Source organism: Colossoma macropomum, unplaced genomic scaffold (genome assembly GCF_904425465.1).
Source record: "Colossoma macropomum unplaced genomic scaffold, Colossoma_macropomum, whole genome shotgun sequence".
NCBI classification, from domain to species: Eukaryota; Metazoa; Chordata; class Actinopteri; order Characiformes; family Serrasalmidae; genus Colossoma; species Colossoma macropomum.
Genome location: NW_023494798.1, coordinates 18739571 through 18761796, shown reverse-complemented (window position 1 = coordinate 18761796; position 22226 = coordinate 18739571). Strand labels below are relative to the sequence as shown.

The following is a 22226-nucleotide window of genomic DNA, read 5'->3' as shown; positions in this document are numbered from 1 at the left end:
GGTCAGGGGACTGGGATGGCCATGTCAAAGGCTTGATTCTGTAGTCACTGAACCATTTTTTGTGTGGGTTTGCACATTTGTTGTGGTTCACTGCCCTGCTGGATGATCCAGCAACAACTCAGTATTAAATTTTTGACAGAGGCATAAACCTCCTGGACTGGCATAAACCTACTTCATGGAGTACATGACGCAATGTATCCTAACAAGGCTCCTAGAGATTTGGGATTAAAATTAACATATATATCCTCCACCATACTTAACAGTGGAGATCATTTTTTTTATGCATAACCATCTTTCATTTTACACCAATCCTACATTGAGTGTTTTCTAAAATCTCTATTTTTGTCTCATCTGACCATAGAACCTGTTTCCAGTAGTGCATAGAGAACACAAAGAGTTTACATTCGTGGTTAGACAAAAGAAAATTCTTTCTTTTATTATGCCTTCCAAATAGTTTTTTTGTGTGAAGGTGGTATATTAATGTTTGGGGACTAAATCTCCAGCTATGATCCTTGTAGATTGTTTTACCTCTATAACCATCCTCCTTACTGTGTGTGGGAGTAAAATAAACATGCATTCTCTTCCAGACAGGTTCCCTACAGCTCTGGTTGTTTTTAACGTCTTAATTACTGCACAGTGGATAAAGGCATTTTCAGCACACTTTTGTCTCATTTTATTTGTGTATTCTCAGATTTTTTCCCATGTTGATGAAAGATTAAGGAAATTTGGCCTCTTAAAACTCATGTGGACTTCTGTTAAAGTTAAATATAAATGGCGATATGCTTTAATTTTTTTTGTTCATAAGAATTTCTAGGGGTGCCATTTTTTTGTTACACATGGTTTTATAGTATTTTTTCCTAAATGGTTAGACTTAATGATTAGATTTGTTTCTCATATTTTCAGTGTGAAATTTCGATAAATGGTTAGATTTTTCTCATATTTCCAGTGTGTCCAGGACCTTTTTTACCCCTCTTTACCAAGGGTGCCAATAATTATAGTGCTGACTGTATGTTAATGTAATAAAATATGAGTATACAAGTTATTGGTTAGTATGATTTGCATTGTGGTTCATATTAAAACGTGAGTGGACTCCTACCTGTTTATTGGCCTTAAGGACGAGACGCAGGGTGGCTATCTGTTCTCTCTTGGTGCTCAAGAGGGACTTGAGCTTCAGGATCTCCTCCATACAGGACTCTTTGTCCTTGTCGAAGATGGGTGCTAACTCCCGAGCGGCTGCCCTCTGTCTGGACAGCTGCAGCGAGCGGTCCACAGCCTTTTGCAAGTGCTTGATCTGGTCCCGAATAATGGCATTCAGGTTGTAAATGTTCATGGGTTCCTTGCGGAGATCTCCGCTTGCCTCTGGGGCAGGTGAAATGGATGGTGAGGCACTGTTAACTGGGGAACCAAAGGGGGTTCTGGAGGGGCTCTGTTGGCTCACTGTCTCCCCTTTACCACCTTCCCCAGAGGGCTCCTTTAGGGGTGAGTCCTGGGGACTCCTACAAGGGTCTGAGGAGTTGGCAGCAGCCAGGCGGCGGGCGAGACGGGGTGACAGCAAGGCCCGGGGATCATCAGCACCTTTAAGACTGCCACTGCGTGTAACGCGACTCTGGCGATAATAGTCCAGCATGACGCGGTTGGGTGTCTCGTTGTTGCACAGGCAGACGTGATGGTACAGTTGTGCTAGCTCTTCACTAAAGGTAACCAGCTCATCTTGAGCAGAATTTAGCATACCTTGACTTTCGGTTGCCATGGATGTTGTGCACCGAAGCTCTGCCTCCAAGCTGCTGATGTGCTCACGACTCTCACGGCACTCCCTCTCCAACGATGTCACATGCTCATTGAGAACCTGAAGCTTGCCCTCACTGTGGCTGCGCTCTTCTGACTGGCTCTCCACGGACTTGTTATACTTCTCTTTCAAGGCCTTCAGCTCAGCTTTCAGGTCAATGACCTCTGTTACGGCTACCTTATACTTACACTCCAGGATCTCGATGCCATTGATTTCCACTTCATGCTCATGGCAGCCATTCGTGGGTGGGTTCCCTTTCTCTGTCTCCTCGGCATCCAGCTCCTTGTCGCTACAGAGACGTTTCATAGCATTGATGCGCTCCGTAAGGCGGTTCACACGCTTGTGCTGCTCAGTTAGAGCACCTTGTGTGTGCTGCAGCTGTGTCTGAGACTCCTGGAGGTTAGTCAGTAGGGTTGCCTTTTCTCGCTCAACCTAGTAGATGGGCAGAGCAGGTAATGAAAAAAGAGTGTTCAAGTGGATGGTGCATAGCATAGCAGAGATTCTTGAGCAGCTTGAGAAACATACAGACTTCTCTTTTACTGCAATGGAATAGTGAACAATGTCAAACAAGAATTTGTAGACAGGGACAAACTATTACATATACATGTTATATACACACTCACCAGCCAATCTATAGTTATAGATCAGAGGTCTTCAATTCTGACTTTTAATCCAGTTTCTGGTCCTGGATTTCGCAATCACTGAACTGTTGATGTAACTCCAGTATTTACCAGTGATAACAAAATCCAAAACCAGAAACTGGATTCAAGGCCCAGATTTGAAGACCTCTCTTGTAGATCCTTGCTCCTTGCTGGTGGTCAGTCTTTTATGTACAGGTTGTGCTAGTCATGCTCTTCATCAATGGACAGTTTCTTACCAAAAAGCCACTCTTGGCTGGATATTTTTGGGGTGGCAGACCACCAAACTCCTAAAGCCTAATACACTTATACCAGCTCTACACTGTCAGAAAAAAGATACAGTACAGGTACATTGTACGAGGTACAATGCAAATGCACCCTCAGGTACAACAATGGTGTTAAAGTCCAACTTTGTGATGGTATGCCACAAACCTTTGATCAATCTAGTGTATCTTGCTCTGAAAGGCTCAAGAAAGGAAGTACATATCTACTATAGACATCAGACTGACAAAATTAATATAATTATCAGATCCTCCACATATGTGTGAGCGGAGCATCTGAGGCTGAGACTTCACTGTTCTTATTCTTATTACAGCAGTATACAGAGAGCATGGTTTGCAGCATCACTTGATTCACAGGTCAAACAACATGCAGACATGTATAGTGAGGTGTTATATTTCCTCAACTTGCCTGTGACACATGGCACATGATTCTTGAAATTGAACGCAAGTGCTGCTTAACTGCTTTTTGATTGTATTAGAGGACTGTATTAGAGGAGTCAGCCATTGTATTGGAGGAGTCAGCCATCTCCAGTGTGTGGAGCTGAGATGGTGAAACTCTATCGATTCTTCATTGAAAAAGGTCCAAGAAAACAGAAAATAAATATATAAACAAAGCCTGAGGGGAAACCTTGACATAAGAGTTTTCTATTGGTTTTCAGCACCTGTCAGGCAGGCCACAAGACTGTTAAACGACGTGCATATGCAATGTATGTGTGTGTGCGTACATTATCACTGAATGTCTGGTTACACACAGACATGGTTGATGAAAGGGGAAGCACTATGACCACATTACATCACATGCAGAGTCACTCAGTGTGTTATACTCTCTAAATTATTGATTTGTGTTCACTATTTATGGCTGAATTTTATGTGTGGTTTTATTCTTTTCATTTTTTATTCATAATGGAAAACTGGTCACACAATTATGTTTGAGCCATGACAGTCATTCCATTCTAAAAAAACCCTACTATATAGCTATATTAGTTACTTTAACCGAATAGAAGTTGAGAATTACTATTATCAATCTATTTGCAATTAATGCAATTACACAAATACTGGAGGTATACCAATACTACTTTTTCTCTTCTGATACTGATACTTGATTCCTGAGTATACTAACTCTATCTAAAGTAACTAGCTTATAATTCATGATATTTATACAGTTTCACTTTTTAAATATTTTGTAAAAGCTGTGCTGTGTCACTATCAAGCATTTACTTGTGTATATATACATATATATATATATATATATATATATATATATATATAATATATATATATATATATTGCTGCTGTTGGGACAAAACCTTGTACATTGTGTGTGAGTTTGATGATGAATGGACCAAAAGAACTGACCCAGAATGACTTGGAAAAAAGTCTATATATTCATTTAAGCTTGATATGTTTTATTTGTGACACAGAACACAGTTTTTTAAGACTAACCTATTTCTGTTTATTCACTAAATATAATCAGTATTTTATTGTGCTATATAGACAAATATATAGACATATATATATAGACAAACTTGACAAACCTGGCTTAGGAACAATTCAAACTGGTATATCACCCACTACTACTGCCTCTCCACAAAATACTGGTGTTACAAATTCTGCCATGAGCATTTTAACTGCTGCTTGTCAAACCATACCAACAAAGTATTATTAAGTTTCGTCTGCTGGTGCATGTGTGTGTCAGAAATTGCTTTGTGGTATCGGCATCCCCATCACCGATACTGATACCGTGTTTAAATGCCAGTAACGGCGTTGATACCAATACGGTGCAATCCTAACACTTATGTGCTTAATTACATAGCTAGCTAAATAAAGAACTAATTTGTATTTGGTTTATATTCTGATTTGACTGAGTCTGCACTTCTGACTTTAAGATTGGTTCCAATGTCAATAAATAACACGCACAGCTAAAATGAAAGGATTTTTTGTCTTTCAGCAGTGAACACAAGAACCTCTTACAACATAAATGTGGTAATGACTGTGAATTTAGAATCTGCACTTTTGGCAAAATGTCTCGACTTCTTTCAATGAGCTACAAGTGAGAAATAATGAATACCAAATTACAATATGCTTTTGTTATCACTAGCAATAATGGTTCTAATGGTTAATCTTACAATTGGCTGTTGAGCTTGACATATGTTTTCACAAATTTAATTTAAGGGTTGGACTGTCCTAAACAAAATGCATATCATCACCATTACTGTACATATTTTATACATTTTATTCCACACAAATATTTATTTGTTTTTTTTTGTCTTTTAAAACATTTACTGTTTATTTAATAATGGATATTGTACAAAAATACTAGTTAATTTCATTTCTCATTCTGAGGATACTTTAGCCTCATTGTTATTTTCCGGACAGCAGTACTCTTACACAGCACACTGATTTCTATGCAGCGGATGCTCTCTGTGTTTCTGTGCTGTCACTGGCAGAGTTTCTATTCCTGTCCCCTGCTGTCTCCCACTGAACACGCCTGTGGCACACACATACACATACACACCCTGTCCCGCTTTCCAACGAAGTTGCAGAAACCAATGTGCTAGTAACGCTAATCATTTTGACAGGGCCTGCGCTGACAAACACAGGAGATTTCCATCACAGCAGTGAACACAGACAATATTCCCTAAGCTGACTTCATGGCATCTCTAAGCTCTGTCCACTGGAAACTTATGAACTTCATGATACCATGATCTGCAATAAGGATGTAACAAAATGTGAGACCTACTCATTTTCAACAGTTTGTTTGAAACAGTTTGAATAAAATATATATAATAGGTGTTGTCCTGTAGTGGATTGCTGCCTGTCTGTATAAGAGAATGACATAGATATAATTACAAATGCTATTTTAGTGCGTAAACCTATTTCTAGTTCTCGTGAACACAGCCAGTTCTCAAATGATGTCTAGATTCAATGCACTTGGCATACATCATGGACCTCCTGGACTGCCAGCACCAGCTAGCAGTCCATCAGCTGTGGCTATTACCCAGGAAAACACAGCCGTATCCATCAAGGTAATTGCTCATAACTCACCTGGATAAACTATTGGAAAGGAGGAGTCAAAGGTGGAATCCTCAGAATGGATGGTGCCATGTGGCCATCTCAAGAAGTTCTGTGTGAAGTTCTACAGGACTTGAGTATTAAAATATTACGTGTTGTTAAATACCAAATTTCAATTCCTAAGTAGTCTATCATAGCATATGTGAGCCAATACGCATGCTTTTTCCCAAAATCTAGAATTTTAAAATATATAAATTACACTCTGTAGGCATGTTATTAATGTCAGCACTTCTGGAGTATTCAATCTGTTACAGGAAGGAAATACACCCACTTCCAGCGCCTCACTCTAATTTCTGGTTCTGGTTCTGGTGCAAAATGGAATCTAGTAAAATTATATTCACAGCTAGCAAACTGTTTCATTGCCACTGGCTGTCAGTGGCTCAGTGCATAAGCAGAGGTCATATTGACACAAAACAACCAAGTGAATGTCTAAAGCAATGATCAGTTAGATATCCTTCAGTGCCCATCACTGTTAGAACTCCAGACAGAGTGTTAAGACACCAAACCCAGGATCGTCTGCCAGATAGACTTGTAAGCCATAGGGATTACCCAGTAAAAAGTCTCTGTTACAACAGGGGAGCCTCTTTATTTGTGTCCCTCAAGCAGACAAACAGCTGGTCTGTCTGACAATCGCCTGCAGTGCCAAGACAGGATGCAACAGGGAACGACAAGCTTTCTGCTTGTCAGAGAACAAAGCCAGTTCAATATGCTGATTCACATATTAAGGGGATAAGATCTCAGGGAGAAATGCTGGATTGGGCCAGAGTATGACATTGAATTGGACTTCGTCTGGATACACTCCGCAAGCAGAGCGTGTGTAGCTCACCCACAAGTTTACACAACGTAATCACCAGTCCTCAGTGAACTCACTAGTAGTCATGTGGGGTCTGCTCATGTCAAAGGCTAAAAAGATGGACCACACAAAAAGTCTGTCACTAAGAGCTTGATAACGTGTCCTTCAGGAAGATACTCAAATTAAGTATAACTATAACACAACTATAACACATTTGTATACTTATGATAAGCCAAAATAAAGGCCATAAATTACCTCCATTCAGCAGGCCCTATAAGAACTGTAATACAACAGGCACTGAGCACTGCACCAGACTGAACTACCTACATCACTCAGAAAGCATTGTAAGGCAACAGTCATACCAGAGATGACCTAGATACAGGTGCCATACACGGACCCCCTGCTGAGACAGGGAGTATTTCCTGTGTGGGAGTCTTTTAGAAGGGATAGCAGCAGTGGAAACCACAGTGGCTAGTTTAATAGTGTCCAGCAAGGTAGTTGCACTGTGGGATGTAACTTGACATGGGAACACATTATATGTGTTGGAGGCAGCATCCTCTGAATGGATGGAGCCATATGGCCATTGCAAGGAAGAGACAGGTTCTGTGTGAACTTCTATGGGAGTCGTTTCATCCATAGACAACATCAATATTAGAGAGCATCAGTAAACTGAGCTTGTTGCTTGTTTGTGATGGGCCAAATGTATTAAGGTTAATACATTTTGTAAGTTGCTCTGGATAAGAGCGTCTGCTGTATGCTGTAAATGTAAATGTAAATGTAAGTTAAACATAGTATGGAAAGCCAGATGAAACTCACACAGGTGTTGAAGTTATCACTAGGACAGAGGGGAAGTTGTTAGCCTGTTTTTTTTAAAGCACTGAACTGGCTACTGCCCAAGAAAGCCAGCAGCCAAATTCAGGCTTTAGTAGAGTTTGTGTTTCTTCACTACACATGTCCTGCCAGCAGTAGTGCGACCTTTGAGTCTGCAATTGGTAAGGTTGTCTGAACTGGAGATGTCAGCGCTTGTGTACGGGCTACTCTGAGGAAATCAGCTTTAGAAGTCCAAGCTATAGCTATTCCAAGCTAGTGAAAATCAGACCCAAGCATAAAAAAATGACATTATGTTTTTTTAGATGATAGATCAACTCAAGTCTAGTTGTATATATCCATCCACTTGTAACTCACCTGTAAGAGCTGCTGTTTGAGTTTCTGTATCTCAGACAGGTTGAGTTCACTGAACAGATCGGACACCGGGTGCAGCACCTCTCCCTTTCTCCCTCCAGGCCGGTGGTAGTCACCGTTCATCTTTGGCCCATGACCATTACAGCCATTACACCGATTACTGTCCTCGTTATTGAGACTGGAACCTGAGGGTGAGGTGCCATTAATGGAAGCTTCCTCTGCAAACTTGAATCCTTCCACAGCTGAGATGGCTATGTGTGTGCTGGCTCCGTACACACAGTCACTGAGGCTGAGGTGGTGGGTTAGCTCTTTCCTCAGGTTGTTCTTCTGCTCTCTCTCACTCTTCAGAGCATCCAGTGCCTCCTCTAACTGGCCCTCAGAGATGTCCTTTAAACGCAATGCATCCTCCAGTTGGCTGTTCAGCAGAACTGTTTCCTCCTCCAGGACTTTGATCTCATGCTTCAAACCCTCATACTCCACCTAAAGACAGATGTTAGGAAATGAGGAGAGCATAAGGTTAATAGATCGGTAAAATGATTTAGGTTTAGATACTCATGAACCTCATACAGATGATGTAGACCTTAAATGAACATTGTGGACACGTGTTACTCATCACGTTTTTCCAACGAACCAGACAAAATTTTTCCAATTTGTAATACAAAATGAACAATGACTTTTGTGATCATGTAAGACCAGTGCCAGAGTGTGTAACTGTTGGGAAAATTCTTGGTGGTCTGGTAGCGTTTTGGGCCGGTTACCGTGAGGTAAGAAATAAACTCATGTATATAAGAACAAAAATGCTCAGAAAAACTATAAAATGTTACATCCAAATGTATATCTACAGTAATTTAGGGGTTAAACCCGCACCCCCCCTTCCTCAAGTTATATAGCCTTAGTTTGTTAACTGTAAGTTAGTACAGTTACTTAGTTTTGTACAGTGGATAGAAACTAGATGAAGCTGAAGTTAGCTTCTTTTTCTCATTTCCTGTTCCTACTTAAATGATGTAGCAGTTACATTTAGATATCTGTACAGGTGCTAGCGTGTAACTGCGGCACTATTTAAGGTGAAATTTGAATAAGAAGTGTATAAAATTCAGTGTGACAGTGTAAATCTGGTACTGGTTGACAGGCAGTGCTCTGCAGAGTTTATTTACATTTTTTGCATTATCAATGTAGCAATTTTACATATGAATCATGTGAAGATAGACAGCAGCACCAAGCGAACTGCAAAAAAACAACGTGGCATCGAGAAAAGAAGAATGAGTTGACTGTCATGATTATGTCACATTTAAGATAAAAGCTTTCTTCAGTTTTTATTTTATTACTGTCTAGCCATCAGTGTATATAAATAATACACAAAGCAAGAAATGAAAAAGATGAACATGTGCAGATTTTAGAGTTATTTTAGAGTTATTTTTAAAAGTTATTTTGCATGAAGGCAATGCTGTGTGTGTGTGTATTTGTGAGTATGTGGGTAGCAGGTGAAACACAGTTTAGAGTTTAGGGTGGGCTTTTTTGCATCATGTAACTCCCATTTTGAAAACAAGTCCCGTTCCAGCCCTGAGCAAGACTAAGTAAGTCATGGACATTGTGGGTATACAGTTTATTCATCTGTGGGGATGAGAAGTAACAGACTATTTGAGGCACGCTCTTCAGTCAGTTTTTGGTTTCTTATTAAATTTTAAAATTCTTAATACATGCGCCTAGTTACACATATGTAATACACATGGGTCATATCGTTATTACATGTAGGTAGCTACACATATATAGTACATAGGGGACAAATTATTATTATTACATATGGGCTACATATCATCACTGTCATGGCAAAAACTCTGGAACTTGGACATCTGAGATGTGGAGTGAGGTTTTATGTATGCAACCAGACTGAACTAAATGGTAGACATGCTAAATACTGAAAAATGTGACATTATATTTGTTAATGTAATTGTTTAGGCTTTTGTGTATTTTTTATTACATAAATGGTCACTGTAGGGACAAAAACGTGTATTTGCAAAATAAAAGTAACTTTATGGTACAAGGAGAAAAGTTCTTAACTTTGAATGGAAGGTTCTTCTACTGTAAAGTCATTAAGGAGGATATCTATTGTGATAACATAATGCATATAGGATGTAATGTTATTACATAGAGGCAGTTACATTTATATTATACATATGGGGCAGATAATCATTACATATAGGTATGTAAATAAATATTATACATGAGACTTATTCATATTATTAAATATGGGTAGTTAAACAGATATACCTGATTCTGCTTGAGTGTGGACACAAGCTTCTGCAGGGTGATGTTCTCCTCTTCTAGCTCGGTGTAGTCCTGCAGCAGTCTGGCCTCTCGGAACTTATATTCCTTTATCTCCTCTCTCATCCTGCCCTTCTGCAGCTCCAGCATTTCATTACTCTGTAACAGAGAGAAGGGAGAAGGACAAAAAAAATACCAGTAAGAGAGGGAGAAGAGCAAGAGAGAAAGGTTTCTTTACACCAAGTCATGTTTGTTCGAGTCTGACAGCACGGGGAACGCTGCTCTCTAAATCAATTGCAAATGAATGGTATTCATTACATGTATGCAGGAGTGCACATTAACTTGCAATTGGAGCAGTAAAGAAAAACTCTGGAGGAAAACAGCATCTGTTCCAGTAATGATGCATATTTATCCAAGAGTCTCTCAAGTACTGTAATGAGGGAGTATGTGTATTAGTTTATTCAAAAGAGAGTTTAGACTAGAAAACATGACAAACAAGCAGAACTGATGACATTAACTACCATATAAAATCTCAACCAAAAATACGATACCAAGAATGAAGGATAGACAAGGCCTATAAGTAGGCATGTCAAAGTTAATGTGTTAATAAAGGTTTTGGTGGACTGAACTGGACAGTGCTCATGGGAGATCTTTAAATAAATCAACAAGCAGCTAACTAACAAAAACACTCATTCACACTTTAGCTCTATTTACCGTATAAGTTCACTTTGTAGTTCTACAGTTACAGATTGTAGTCTGTATTCATCCATCTGTTTCTCTGCATAGTTTGTCATCCCTGTTTTCCCCTGTTCTTTAATGGTCGGGACCCCCACAGGACCAGCACAGAGCAGGTATTATTTAGGGGTGGGTCATGCTCAGCACTGCAGAGACACTGATGTGGCACTGGTGTGTTAGTGTGTGTTGCACTGGTACAGGTGGATCAGACACAGCAGTGCTGCTGGAGTTTTTAAACACCTCCTCGTCACTGCCAGACTGAGAATAGTCCACCAATCAAAAATAGCCAGCCAACAGCGTCCTGTGGGCAGCATCCTGTGACTACTGATGAAGGACTAGAGGATGACCGACACAAACTGTGCAGCAACAGATAAGCTACTATCTCTGACTTCACATCTACAATGTGGACCAACAAGGTAGGAGTGTCGAATAGAGTGGACAATAACTGGACCCTGTTTAAAAACTCCAGCAGCACTGCTGTGTCTGATCCACTCATACCAGCGCAACACACACTAACACGCCCCGACCATGTCACTGTCACTGCAGTGCTGAGAATGATCCCCCACTTAAATAATACCTGCTCTGTGGTGGTCCTGTGGGGGTCCTGTGGGGGTAAAAGAGGGCTAACAAAGTATGCAGAGAAACAGATGGACTACAGTCTGTGATTGTAGAACTACAAAGTGCTCCTATATGGTAAGTGGAGTTGATAAAATGGACAATGAGTGTAGATCCAGGTGTACTTAATAAAGTGGACAGTTGGTGTATATCACACATAGGAATCAGCCTACACAGCAGTGCATCTTAATTTTTTTTACTTTAATCAGTTCAATTTAGGTAAAAAATGTCTATACACCACACAGTTTAAAAACACACATTTTTAGGAGTGTGTGAGTATTCTCATGCTCAAGCTGATGAAAGTGCTGGGTAACAAATTGCTCTCCATGTAAAGAAACTCCTGACGTTTGCATTCTCTCCTGCACTGAACACTCTAAAAAACAGAGAAGCCTCCAAATGCTGAAATAACTGCAGAGACTTTGATATATAGACAATACATCAAGCCAAAACTGTGTATTATTGGCATTCATGTGGAACGTTTTTATATCTGTATAGAATTTACGTTAGTATTTATTGTAGCTCCAATGAATCTATACGTATCACTATTTGTAAATGTTACTTTAGCAAATAAAACAACTCCAAAACTAATAAGGAGAATGCTTTTACAACAGCTAGATGACCTTGATCGCTCTGTTCTACAGCTTGTTAGTCTTAGCTGTAGCAGTGTATACTTCAAGACTCTGAGACTGCCCCTATCCTCTGTGAAACCATTCATGCATTTCAAAACACTGCTGACCAATGCAAACATGCAGGGTGAGAGTCCGTTGCTGACTGAAGGTCCCAACCCACACACATCCTCACACATACACACACAGAAGTGCTGACCCACACTCTACTGTGTGTGTGTGAAGCAGAAGAGGGACACCGGCCAGGTCCAGTAGAGATGGCTGGGACAGAAAGAGCCCCTTCACTGCTCTACATACCAAACATGTATCTCAGCTCAGCTTAGAAGCTGAAATGTTTGCTGTTTTATACTGTACACTCAGCAGCCTTTTACTAACTCTAACCACTCCAACCAGCTCATTGGCAAAAAAGTTTCTGCTCTCAGAAACCTGATGCAGTGAACTGACATGATTCAAATGTATATATCAGTTCCACATGAATAGAATACATATAAACACAATTATTACCAACAGTAAGTAAACTGTAAGACAAAATTCTGTAAATAATGTGGAAATTACAAACAAATCTAAATGAAGTCATTGAAAGCATTACTTTCTTTAGTTCAATTATGATTATTTGTATTAAAAGAAACTCCACCATTTTTTTTCTGCATAAATAAATCATTAAGATGTAAACAAGGTCATTCAGAGTGGTTTGATGCAAAATGCTCCATCTTAGAGAAACCTACCAAGTCAGTATCATTCACTGTGACATGAACCAGGAACCTGAAAGCTCTCTCATAGAAAGTTATTAAATAAAATGCTTATAAATATGCTGTCTTATGCCTGAGTCATTGTTTTAAGATGATTGATGTTGACCTAACATATAAATTTATATCTGTTTTAATCATAGTGAAGATTTTACCATTGCTAACATTACATACTGTCGCTGTACAGAGAAAAACAAGTAACTAACTGGTCACATCACAGGAGAGGGCAAAAACGGTCTTAACCTTTAATGTAAGTTAAAGAGATTTCATTTCAAGCAATTTCGGAGCATTTCTATTGGCCCAATCATCATGAAATTTTGAGACAATGTAAAGGACAGTTGTGCTCAAATAAAACAGATAATAATTGAATAAATGGAAATACTTATTTTTTTTGGACGGCGACAAGATAAAGATTCAGCAGACATGTAGTTTCACTGGTGGAGAAAGAAATGGCCATATTTGTGTTGTAAATCAATCAGAAAAATCTCTACAATGCACCATTTTACATCAAACCACTGTTAATGACTTTATTTACATGCCAATAATCGAATTGTGAAAATGTCTGGCAGAAAATGAAAAAGTGCTAGTTTTGCTTTTAAACAATAAAGCACAAAATCTATATACAACACAAATCAGGCAAACATCAGGCTAAGATACTGTTTTGCTCTTGCTTACAGACGACCTTGAAAAGCGAGCGGTGTTATTGATTACTGTACACAATGCTGCAGCTCTGTCAGAGGATGTGTTGTCTCATTGCACATTCACAGCACTGCCATAGGGACCAGCACAGATGAGCTGGACATGAAGTCTAGAGGATTATTGACCAATTATCACCCAGCATGGCTCTATTGTAGCACTGGTAATCAGTGGCTCCACGCACTTTGGGGTCAGGACCAGTGCAGCAGCGCACACTGGACATCACCCAGAAAGGAACAGAGCCAGGAAACCCCTGCAGCAGAGCCATTCACAACTCACAATGCTGCAAGGAAACACATACTACTACTGCATATAACCGTAAATACAGCATACAACACAGCTCAAATGGCCTGATACAGAACTCCCATCAATACAAACTGATAAGACTTTTGAATAGAAACAATGCATTGTACATAATAATAAATAAATCAGAATTTGAAGTACATCACAATTTTAGATTCATGTTCTACAAAACATCAGAGCAAGTTCATTTATTTGGTTAATGCAGCACGTAATGATTACAGTCAATCTGAAATCAAAATTAACCTCTCCTTTTTTAGGCTATTAGCTTATGCTCTCACATTATGTTTGGGGTCCTTTATGTGCCAGACTCTCTGTAAAGCACATCCTTAACTGTATTTAGGCATGCATTCTTTATTTTTGATTTTAGGATGATACTATGTTCCCTAAAGAAATGTACACAAATACAAAGCTATAAAACATGGCCAAATGCAGTTTCATCTGCTGAGAATGGATGGTCTGCACAGCATGGTGGAGAAGTCTATGTACTGTACATTTGTAGATTTGTTATTAATTTATTAGCATCTTGTGGAGCTAGAGACTTTCCAGAACAGCGTAAAGAGATGTAGGGAACAGAGATGTTTGGGGTTCATCACCTTTCTCAAAGGTGAACATCTAATTTGCAGCCAGTTGGAGAGCTAAGGCTTCCATCATGTGTACTGGGTTTAAAGGTACAAATCAGGTTTACTTTTGAAGTATTTTTATTATATTCATGCTTACAAAACAACAATGCAAAGCCAATCTCGACAGAAAAACGTGATGTAATTTCCAATTCATACAGACTTTAAAATATCTGTAGATGTAATATTGAAGAATAGTCTGAATAATAATGCTCATTGTTATGAGCAGGTGCATTGTCCATTGTCCCAGGTGCATTGTCCATTTGTAACATCTGCACCCTGATACAATGAAACTTAACTTTTAGATGGCTGTTTTTAAATGAAAACACTGGAAGATCATCTCTTAAACATTTCTGTCCGTTGTCCATTTGTAAACTCCCCATACTTTGACAGCGTATGGACAGAGAAAATAGTATTACTCACCAATGAAGCTGCAAGCTAATGTCTCCAATAATAACTGCGAGAAATCTATTATAAACCTATGAATCCAATTTATTAACATAAAGGTCTGTTAACTGCAGCAGGTAATTTTATTCATTCCTTATTTTCCAACAGTATGGCAGTTAGGCTGCTTAGATGCCAATGACTAGGTAGATTAGTTAGTGAATTGTTTGGCTCAGTCTGTTTCTACTTCTGAGCTCCTAACTATTTAACAGATCTTCCTTATTAATAAATCACAAAGCCAAGCGCATTGTCAACAGGCAGCGAGTTATTTCTGTCACTGAGGGGTCATAAATATCTGAGTTATCAGAATTATAGATGTTTAATGAGAGAGTGCCAAGAGTGCAAAAAGAGTGGTCACACTGCAATAAATATCAGCACTTTATCAGCAGCACTAAAGAAACTATGGAGGGAAACACATTTTCTGCCACAAATTGCTACTTGGGAGCAATTTTTACCCAAAGAGCAGTACCTGCAGTATAATTTCTTTTACAAGTGAAATATGTAAAGCTTTGTATGACTTATCAAATAAAGAATGAAATGACATAATGTACAGTCCTGTGCAAAAGTCAGAGACGACCATTTATTTAATTTCCAGTCAAATCACCATTAAGTACAACAACATCAATTGTTTGGTGCCTTTATTACAGCTTCCTTTTTTTTGGGACACTTGCTTTCAGTTTTTCAAAGTAATCTGTGAAGATGTTTTTCCACACCACTCCAAGTTCAGTCTTAGAAGTCGGTTGCACTTTCTGCTTTCCATCACCTAAGCAATCCCAAACACATTCAGTGATGTTGAGATCTGGACTCTGGACTGCTTTCTTTTTTGATTTGAAAATGTCTTCTTTTTTTAGTTTATTTCCTTTTCTCAGTAATGACTTCTTAACAGGGCGGCACGGTGGCGCAGTGGGTAGTGCTGTCGCCTCACAGCAAGAAGGGCCTGGGTTCGATTCCTGGCCAGGTGACCAGGGTCGTTTCTGTGTGGAGTTTGCATGTTCTCCCCGTGTCTGCGTGGGTTTCCTCCGGGTACTCTGGTTTCCTCCCACAGTCCAAAGACATGCAGTCAGGCCAATTGGACGTGCTAAATTGCCCCTAGGTGTGACTGTGTATGTCTGTCTGCCCTGCGATGGACTGGCGACCTGTCCAGGGTGTATCCTGCCTTCCGCCCAATGACAGCTGGGATAGGCTCCAGCGACCCAGAAGGATAAGCGGTTTAGATGATGGATGGACTTCTTAACAGCTACACATCTTTTCAGACTCATAGTGTTGAGTTGTCTTCTCACAGTGGAAGGATGGAAAGAAACACCTGTGGATTTTTTCAGATCTGAAGCAAGAGTGGAGCTTGATTTTCTTCCCTCTGTCAAAAAATGAAGCCTTTTAGTACTACTTATCTGATGGCTATAACTTTGGTGGTCTATTAGGTCTTGCATAGTTTTAAGGGCTCCCTTTCCTCTATATCTTTTAATCATTTTTGGAACTCCAGTTTTGGAAGCTCTTGATTTTTCACCTATTTTCCTTTGACTTTTCCCTTCCTTATTAGAGTGGATTATCTTATATTTAATCTCCTCAGAAATATCTCCTGAAAAAATCATAACAATAGTAATAGACTTAATAGCACTTGATATATTTCTGGGGATTGAATTAAGAAAGAGTCTCTGACATTTGCACATTACTGTATACCTTATGAGATGCATTCCAAACACAGACTGTTCAGATTATCATTATTTCATGAATGAGAAGGTATTTGGCAGCATCTGAGTACATGTATGTTTTATATGTACATTAAAGCATTCTAGCTATCTGAGAGGTGTGTGCCCTTGGTGTTAACAGGCCTAAAAGGTGTTGGTGTGGGTGTGTATATGTGTGTGTGTGGGTGTGCAGTGTCTTTATGCCGACCTCAGGCCATTCCTCTTATTCCCCAGCTTAGCAATGGATTTGCCTGCTACAATGAACCATGGCGACAGTCTCTGACCCCGACACCACCCCCTGCCTCTGATGACTGCTGACATGAACACCCACACACACATGGATGCACTCTGGATGACCCTGGTATAGCCCTGACTCCCTGACCTAAAAGCATACCTTCATACAAAACCATATGATAAGTAATGTCTGTACTGTATATGTGTGCACACAGAATTGCAGACCATCAACATTTTAACAATCCAGGGGTGCTGTTTATCCAGGACCACTCTGCACAAAATGTAGCAATGCATCATTAAACAAAATGTCTATATCACACTGCAACGCACTGCAAAAAATACTATATCATGTCTTCTTAGACCTTGCACAAGCATATTTACACCTTTATTTTAAACTAAGCCTGTTCTGAACTCATTATAGTTGTGATGTCACAACCATGAATACATTTACATATGATTAATAAGTCTACAGTGTTTTAGCTGCCCCTTTATATTGAAGTGATAAGGAGTGTGGTTACTGTAGACAGTCTGTAGCAGAGTTATTGGAACGGAAGAAGATGTGCTGTTGTTGCTGGCTGGAAGCAATTCTTATTACAACCGTCCAGGGGATCCAGACATCTGGAGGTTTATTTTTTTGTTGTCTTTGAGGATTTCAGTAGCACTTATTATCCACAAAGAGGGCTGTAGACTAAAAAGTTGGAGAACTGCTGGCATAGTCTATATAGTAAGTTACATGTTGCATGTGTGCACTCATCAAGACAAGTTCTTTCTATGCATAAAATACATCTGATTCTGATTGTGGGTGTGGAACTGACCTCTTTTAGCTCCTGGAGCAGTGCGTTGAGGCGTTCGCTCTCAGCCTGCGCATTAGAGGCCACAGAGCGGCTCAGTTTGAGCTCTGTCTGCAGCTCCAGCAGACGGTTCACGTAGTACGCTTCTTTAGAGGCGGATTCCTGCAGCAGCGTCTCCTCATTCGTCTCACCATGCTCTGCCACTTTACGCTGGTTAGAGTACGCCTGGCCAAATGCCTGCAGAGAGAGAGAGAGACAGCACTCAGGGAGCTCAAGGCAAAAAGGGATTATGCATATAACAGAGACTATAGCCATAACTGCAACCTTAGGAATGAATTACTGTAGCTCATAGAAATGCCAGCCGTCAAAGACTGTGATTTACCAGCACTGAAGCTGAACAGGCCTGCCTGGTTACTGTTTGTTTATGGATTTTAAGCCCCAGCCTCAGGGAGCTTTATAAATAATTCAGGTATTGATATATTTGCATATATCAGTATGAAAATTGCAAGAACTTTTTAGCAAGAAAAGCAGCCTGTGCTCTCCTCACCTGCAGAGCAGCATTATGCACTTGAAGGTAACCGAGATGATATTTCACCTCCTTGCTCTGATCAATAGAAATAGTGTTCCAATTCTCCTGACACAGGTTTTCATGCCGTCCTGATCCGGCATGTCATGACTAAAGTATCCTACCTTGATTGGAAGACCACAGCAACTATAAACAGGCATGCAAAGCAAGCCAGAGAAACCACACTGCATACTAATGCTTGTCCAGTCCTGTTGGCCAGCACAAGGAGGAAATGTGATGTGCTCAGGTCACGGACAAAACATGTAGTATGAACATACTTTTCACTGTGGAATTCATTGTAGAATAGAGTGAATGATTTCAGATTTAGAGAATCAAATGGACTCTGATTGCAGTTGTATGCAAAAGTTTTGGCACTCCTGGGTAAATTATGTTTTTTTCTTGAACGTTTTTTGAAAATGAGTACACTTCGTGTGTACTGACTGAATTTAATCTACTGGGAAAAATAAAACAAAAAGATGGCACATATTTGGCGCATATGGCACAAATTTTATTTTCAAATTTGCTAAACATGCAAGGTGATAAGGGGTGCTCAAGCATTCGGATATGAATGTATGCATGCCATAAAGGTCAACGTTCTGAGCAATAGCTTAATTGCCATACAGCTTTTATAACTCATACAACCCATGTGGAAAGGAGGGAGTCTATGGATTTTTACATGAGAAATATGATAATATGATAATAATAATAATCAGTAATTTAACAGTTATATTCTGTTAACTTATTATTTAAAGAACAATAAAAGTAACATTTTAAGGCAGCCAGATTATTAACTTTTTGAATTAAAACTGAAGTTAAAGTTGGTGCAGGGCTAGGTTTGAGAAAACAAACAGAGCCCATATCAACACTTGTTCTTACTGATCAACCTGTGCAAACTGTCAAGTGTTTTAAGTATCTTGGAACTTTTAAGTTAAGTTTACATTATTAACTCGAGCCAGCTAATCAGAGTTTGTTTTAAATAGGGAGATCAAAGGCTTGTAAAAATATACCTGAAATAGCTTAGTGGGAAATATTCTTGTTTTCAATACTTGAGCTTGTGTTGGGAGCTTAACCTCCCGAGATAAAGGTAAGTTCAAAAGGCAGGATCATTAGAATGGCTGGTATGTGTGATTTTAATAAACACGAGTTTGTGTTGTTACAGTCAAGACAATATTTTAGGATCTCCAGTACTAAGAAGACCCTTTAAAAGAAATCTTTTATTCCCACTGCCATTGGCTTCCTGACTCATTCTTCTTTTTTTGGCATGTAAGGATTGGTGTTTTATATGTTGTTTGCTGAGAATTCTTGTACCTGTTTTATATTGTACTGTGATAGAGGGAGAACAAAGACAAACTGCCAATGCTGATGGACAATAAGATTGTATTGCATTGAACGGTATTCTATTCTCTACCTTAATGACCAATTTATTCTCAGGATTCTGCAGTCTATTAGCTCTACATAGCAGCAATAACTGACCTAGACTCTAACGTTAGATAGTAAGAAATGGGGGACTGAAAATGTAAGGCGAGGAGAGAGAGAACGAGAGAAAAGGAAGAGACTGCTGCAAAGTGTCTTCCATTATAAATCTTTTACTGCTGCTGCACCAGATGGTAAAACCCAGCCACCCAGCTACAGTCACATGTTTAAATAGTTAAAAAATGATTTAACTGGGGGTCCCCTTAACCCCTGAAATGGCCAGGGCCCAAAGTTTTATTACACACTTCTATAACCTCAGCACAGCCAAAAGCTCAACCAGTTTGCACTGAAGTCCCTGTAGTTACTGCATAATAAGCAATAAGAAACCTAGGATTTCAAGGGCTGAAATTTAGTGTACAATGGAAAATGCTCAGTGTGCTCCATTAATCCAGAGACATGGCATCTCCAAGAAAATTCACAATTATTTACAACAAAGACCCCTCTGTCATCTAGTTATTTGCTCTCCATGACAATGAGGTTGAGCCTTAGCACCTGAATACATAATGCAGAGACCGAATCATAACCCTATAGCGCAGTGGTAATAATGCTCCTCTATGATGTAATCCTTCATAGTACTGGGACCATTATATGCTGAAGATGACTGGCATAAGTACTGCATCTACAGAGGCCTCCCATCCAACGAGAAAATCAATGGAGAGCTTACTGGGAGAAAAGGGAGGAAATATATGTTATGATGGTCAAAAATCAATGTAGGAGAAAAGCAGCCCCACTGAGAATATCCCAGTGGTTGAAAAGTTGCTGACGGTTGCAGACAACATAAGTCACATTCTCCCATCATCCTGCCACAGCTTTTAGAAATGAATATTTCATATATCTTTAAGCAAGCCGTATGTATGCACTGCATGGAAAGCGTACATTATGCAGGTTTAGAAGAAAGCAATGCAAACGCATGTGTTAAGGGAATACATTTGGTGCACTGTACAGAAAAACCTTTTAACAGTTCCTTTACAGGCACAGACACCGGCCTTAGACAGATGTGAGCCCATTGTGGACCTAGATAGTGCCTCAACTCCTCTTCCTCAACAATGCATTATTCATCCGCTAAATGGTGGTTTATTCTACGGCATGACTGCACTGCTGTTGAACTGACTTCTCTCTGCAGCGTTTTATCAGCAGTTATTAGCAGGGTATTTGTTGGTCTGCAGAAGCAGAGTGTGGAATAAGCAGTGTGCTCCAGGCTGGACGCTACCAGTAGGCAGAGGTCATTTATCATGCTTAGATTTGCTCTGCTGCTAATGCGTCATAAATGAGAGGAAATCCTCACTGCAGTGTTGTTATGATTATGTTGTAAGTGGGGCTGTTACAGTTGCTCATTAAACTCAGATTAAACTCAAGTACTCAATTTAAAAAATATATACCTGATATATGCTTGATGGATTCAATTATTTATAAGCATTTTTTGCCACACAGTGTTTTTATATACAGTACTTGTCTCCTGGATGAAGCCCAGTATTTACAGTTACCATCCTATATATATACTTCAGCTAATTAATCGTCCATTAGAACTGCACTATGTAAGATTTTTATTGTTAAAATTGAAGGAAGTAGTATTACTGTGTCAGGAGAAAAAACACACTAACTTATGGTACACGTGTGCTGTAAAGCCTAGCATAATAATCTAAAAATCAGAGGTGTCTTTTTTTTGCGGCCGTTTTACAGACCACGTCATATGTCTTCATGTATTAACATCACATGCACAGGCTCAAATGCAAAATCAACATCATACTGATAAAAATATGATGACAACAGTGGATAATTCATCCTCAAACGACACATTCTTCACCAAGTTTTGACTGAGTTCTCTTTGAATATTCCTTCAACACACTCAAATTCCACTGCTCAGGGAAGCAAGGAAGTGATGTCACATAATGTTGTTCCGCACGTTGCATGCATCTTCAAGCTTCAAGTTCAAATCCCCAAATCTTACGTAGTGCAATATTAAATTAAATCAAATTCAGCTGCTGACGGAATTTAACAAATACATGCGATGGCTGGAGTGAAGCAGGAAATTAGGAACTTTATTCTTCCAACCAGCAAATTAATAACTTTACTGAAAAAGTTCTGTTTTGCTATATGTATGCTTTATTTGTGTCCATTCTAAAGTTATATAGTGACTTTACTGTAGAAACACACTGACAACATAAATTGTTTTAAATGTCTTCACACTTGGACTGTTTGAGCAGATTCCAACTGTTTCTCTGAATATGTGAATATGCCAAACAAACTAAGACACCTTTACATGGTCCCAAAAACAAAACATACTCAAACCACCTTGACACCACTTCTCAAGATGGTTTGAGTATTTTTTGTTTGTGGTTCGATATGTGGTCCGATTGATTTATACATTGTAAACACAAAACAGGCCCAGTTCGCTTCATGTTTTGTTTTATGGAGAAAGAGCCACAGTCTTCCAGCACTTCTCAAGTAAGAACAAACTACTCAGGATAAAGGTCGCCTGTGGGTTTGTCTGATCTCACATAGAGACAGCAGTGCTGGCATTTTAAAGTAATACACCAAGAGAGCCTGAGTGCTTTTATCGAAGTTAAAGAGTGATTCTAGGCGTGCACACAATGTGTAAAACCCTAAACCCAGGTGGCATAGTGTGTCACCAACAATGTACAATATGATAAATAAAATAAATAAAAAAAAATCAATTTAGAT

General features: G+C 39.4%; 1 protein-coding gene across 3 annotated transcripts in view; it reads right to left on the bottom strand.

Moving 5' to 3' along the window:
- Positions 1–22226, bottom strand: part of bicd1a (bicaudal D homolog 1a) — a 55283-nt gene that overhangs the window by 8992 nt on the left and 24065 nt on the right. For all 3 annotated transcript variants that reach the window (XM_036585580.1, XM_036585579.1, XM_036585578.1), the window contains exons 2-5: positions 17531–17743; positions 10021–10173; positions 7756–8232; positions 1097–2218 (exon numbers count right to left, since the gene is read on the bottom strand). In XM_036585580.1, coding sequence (XP_036441473.1) covers positions 1097–2218; positions 7756–8232; positions 10021–10173; positions 17531–17743 — 1965 coding nt within the window. The remainder of the gene's footprint in view (positions 1–1096; positions 2219–7755; positions 8233–10020; positions 10174–17530; positions 17744–22226) is intronic.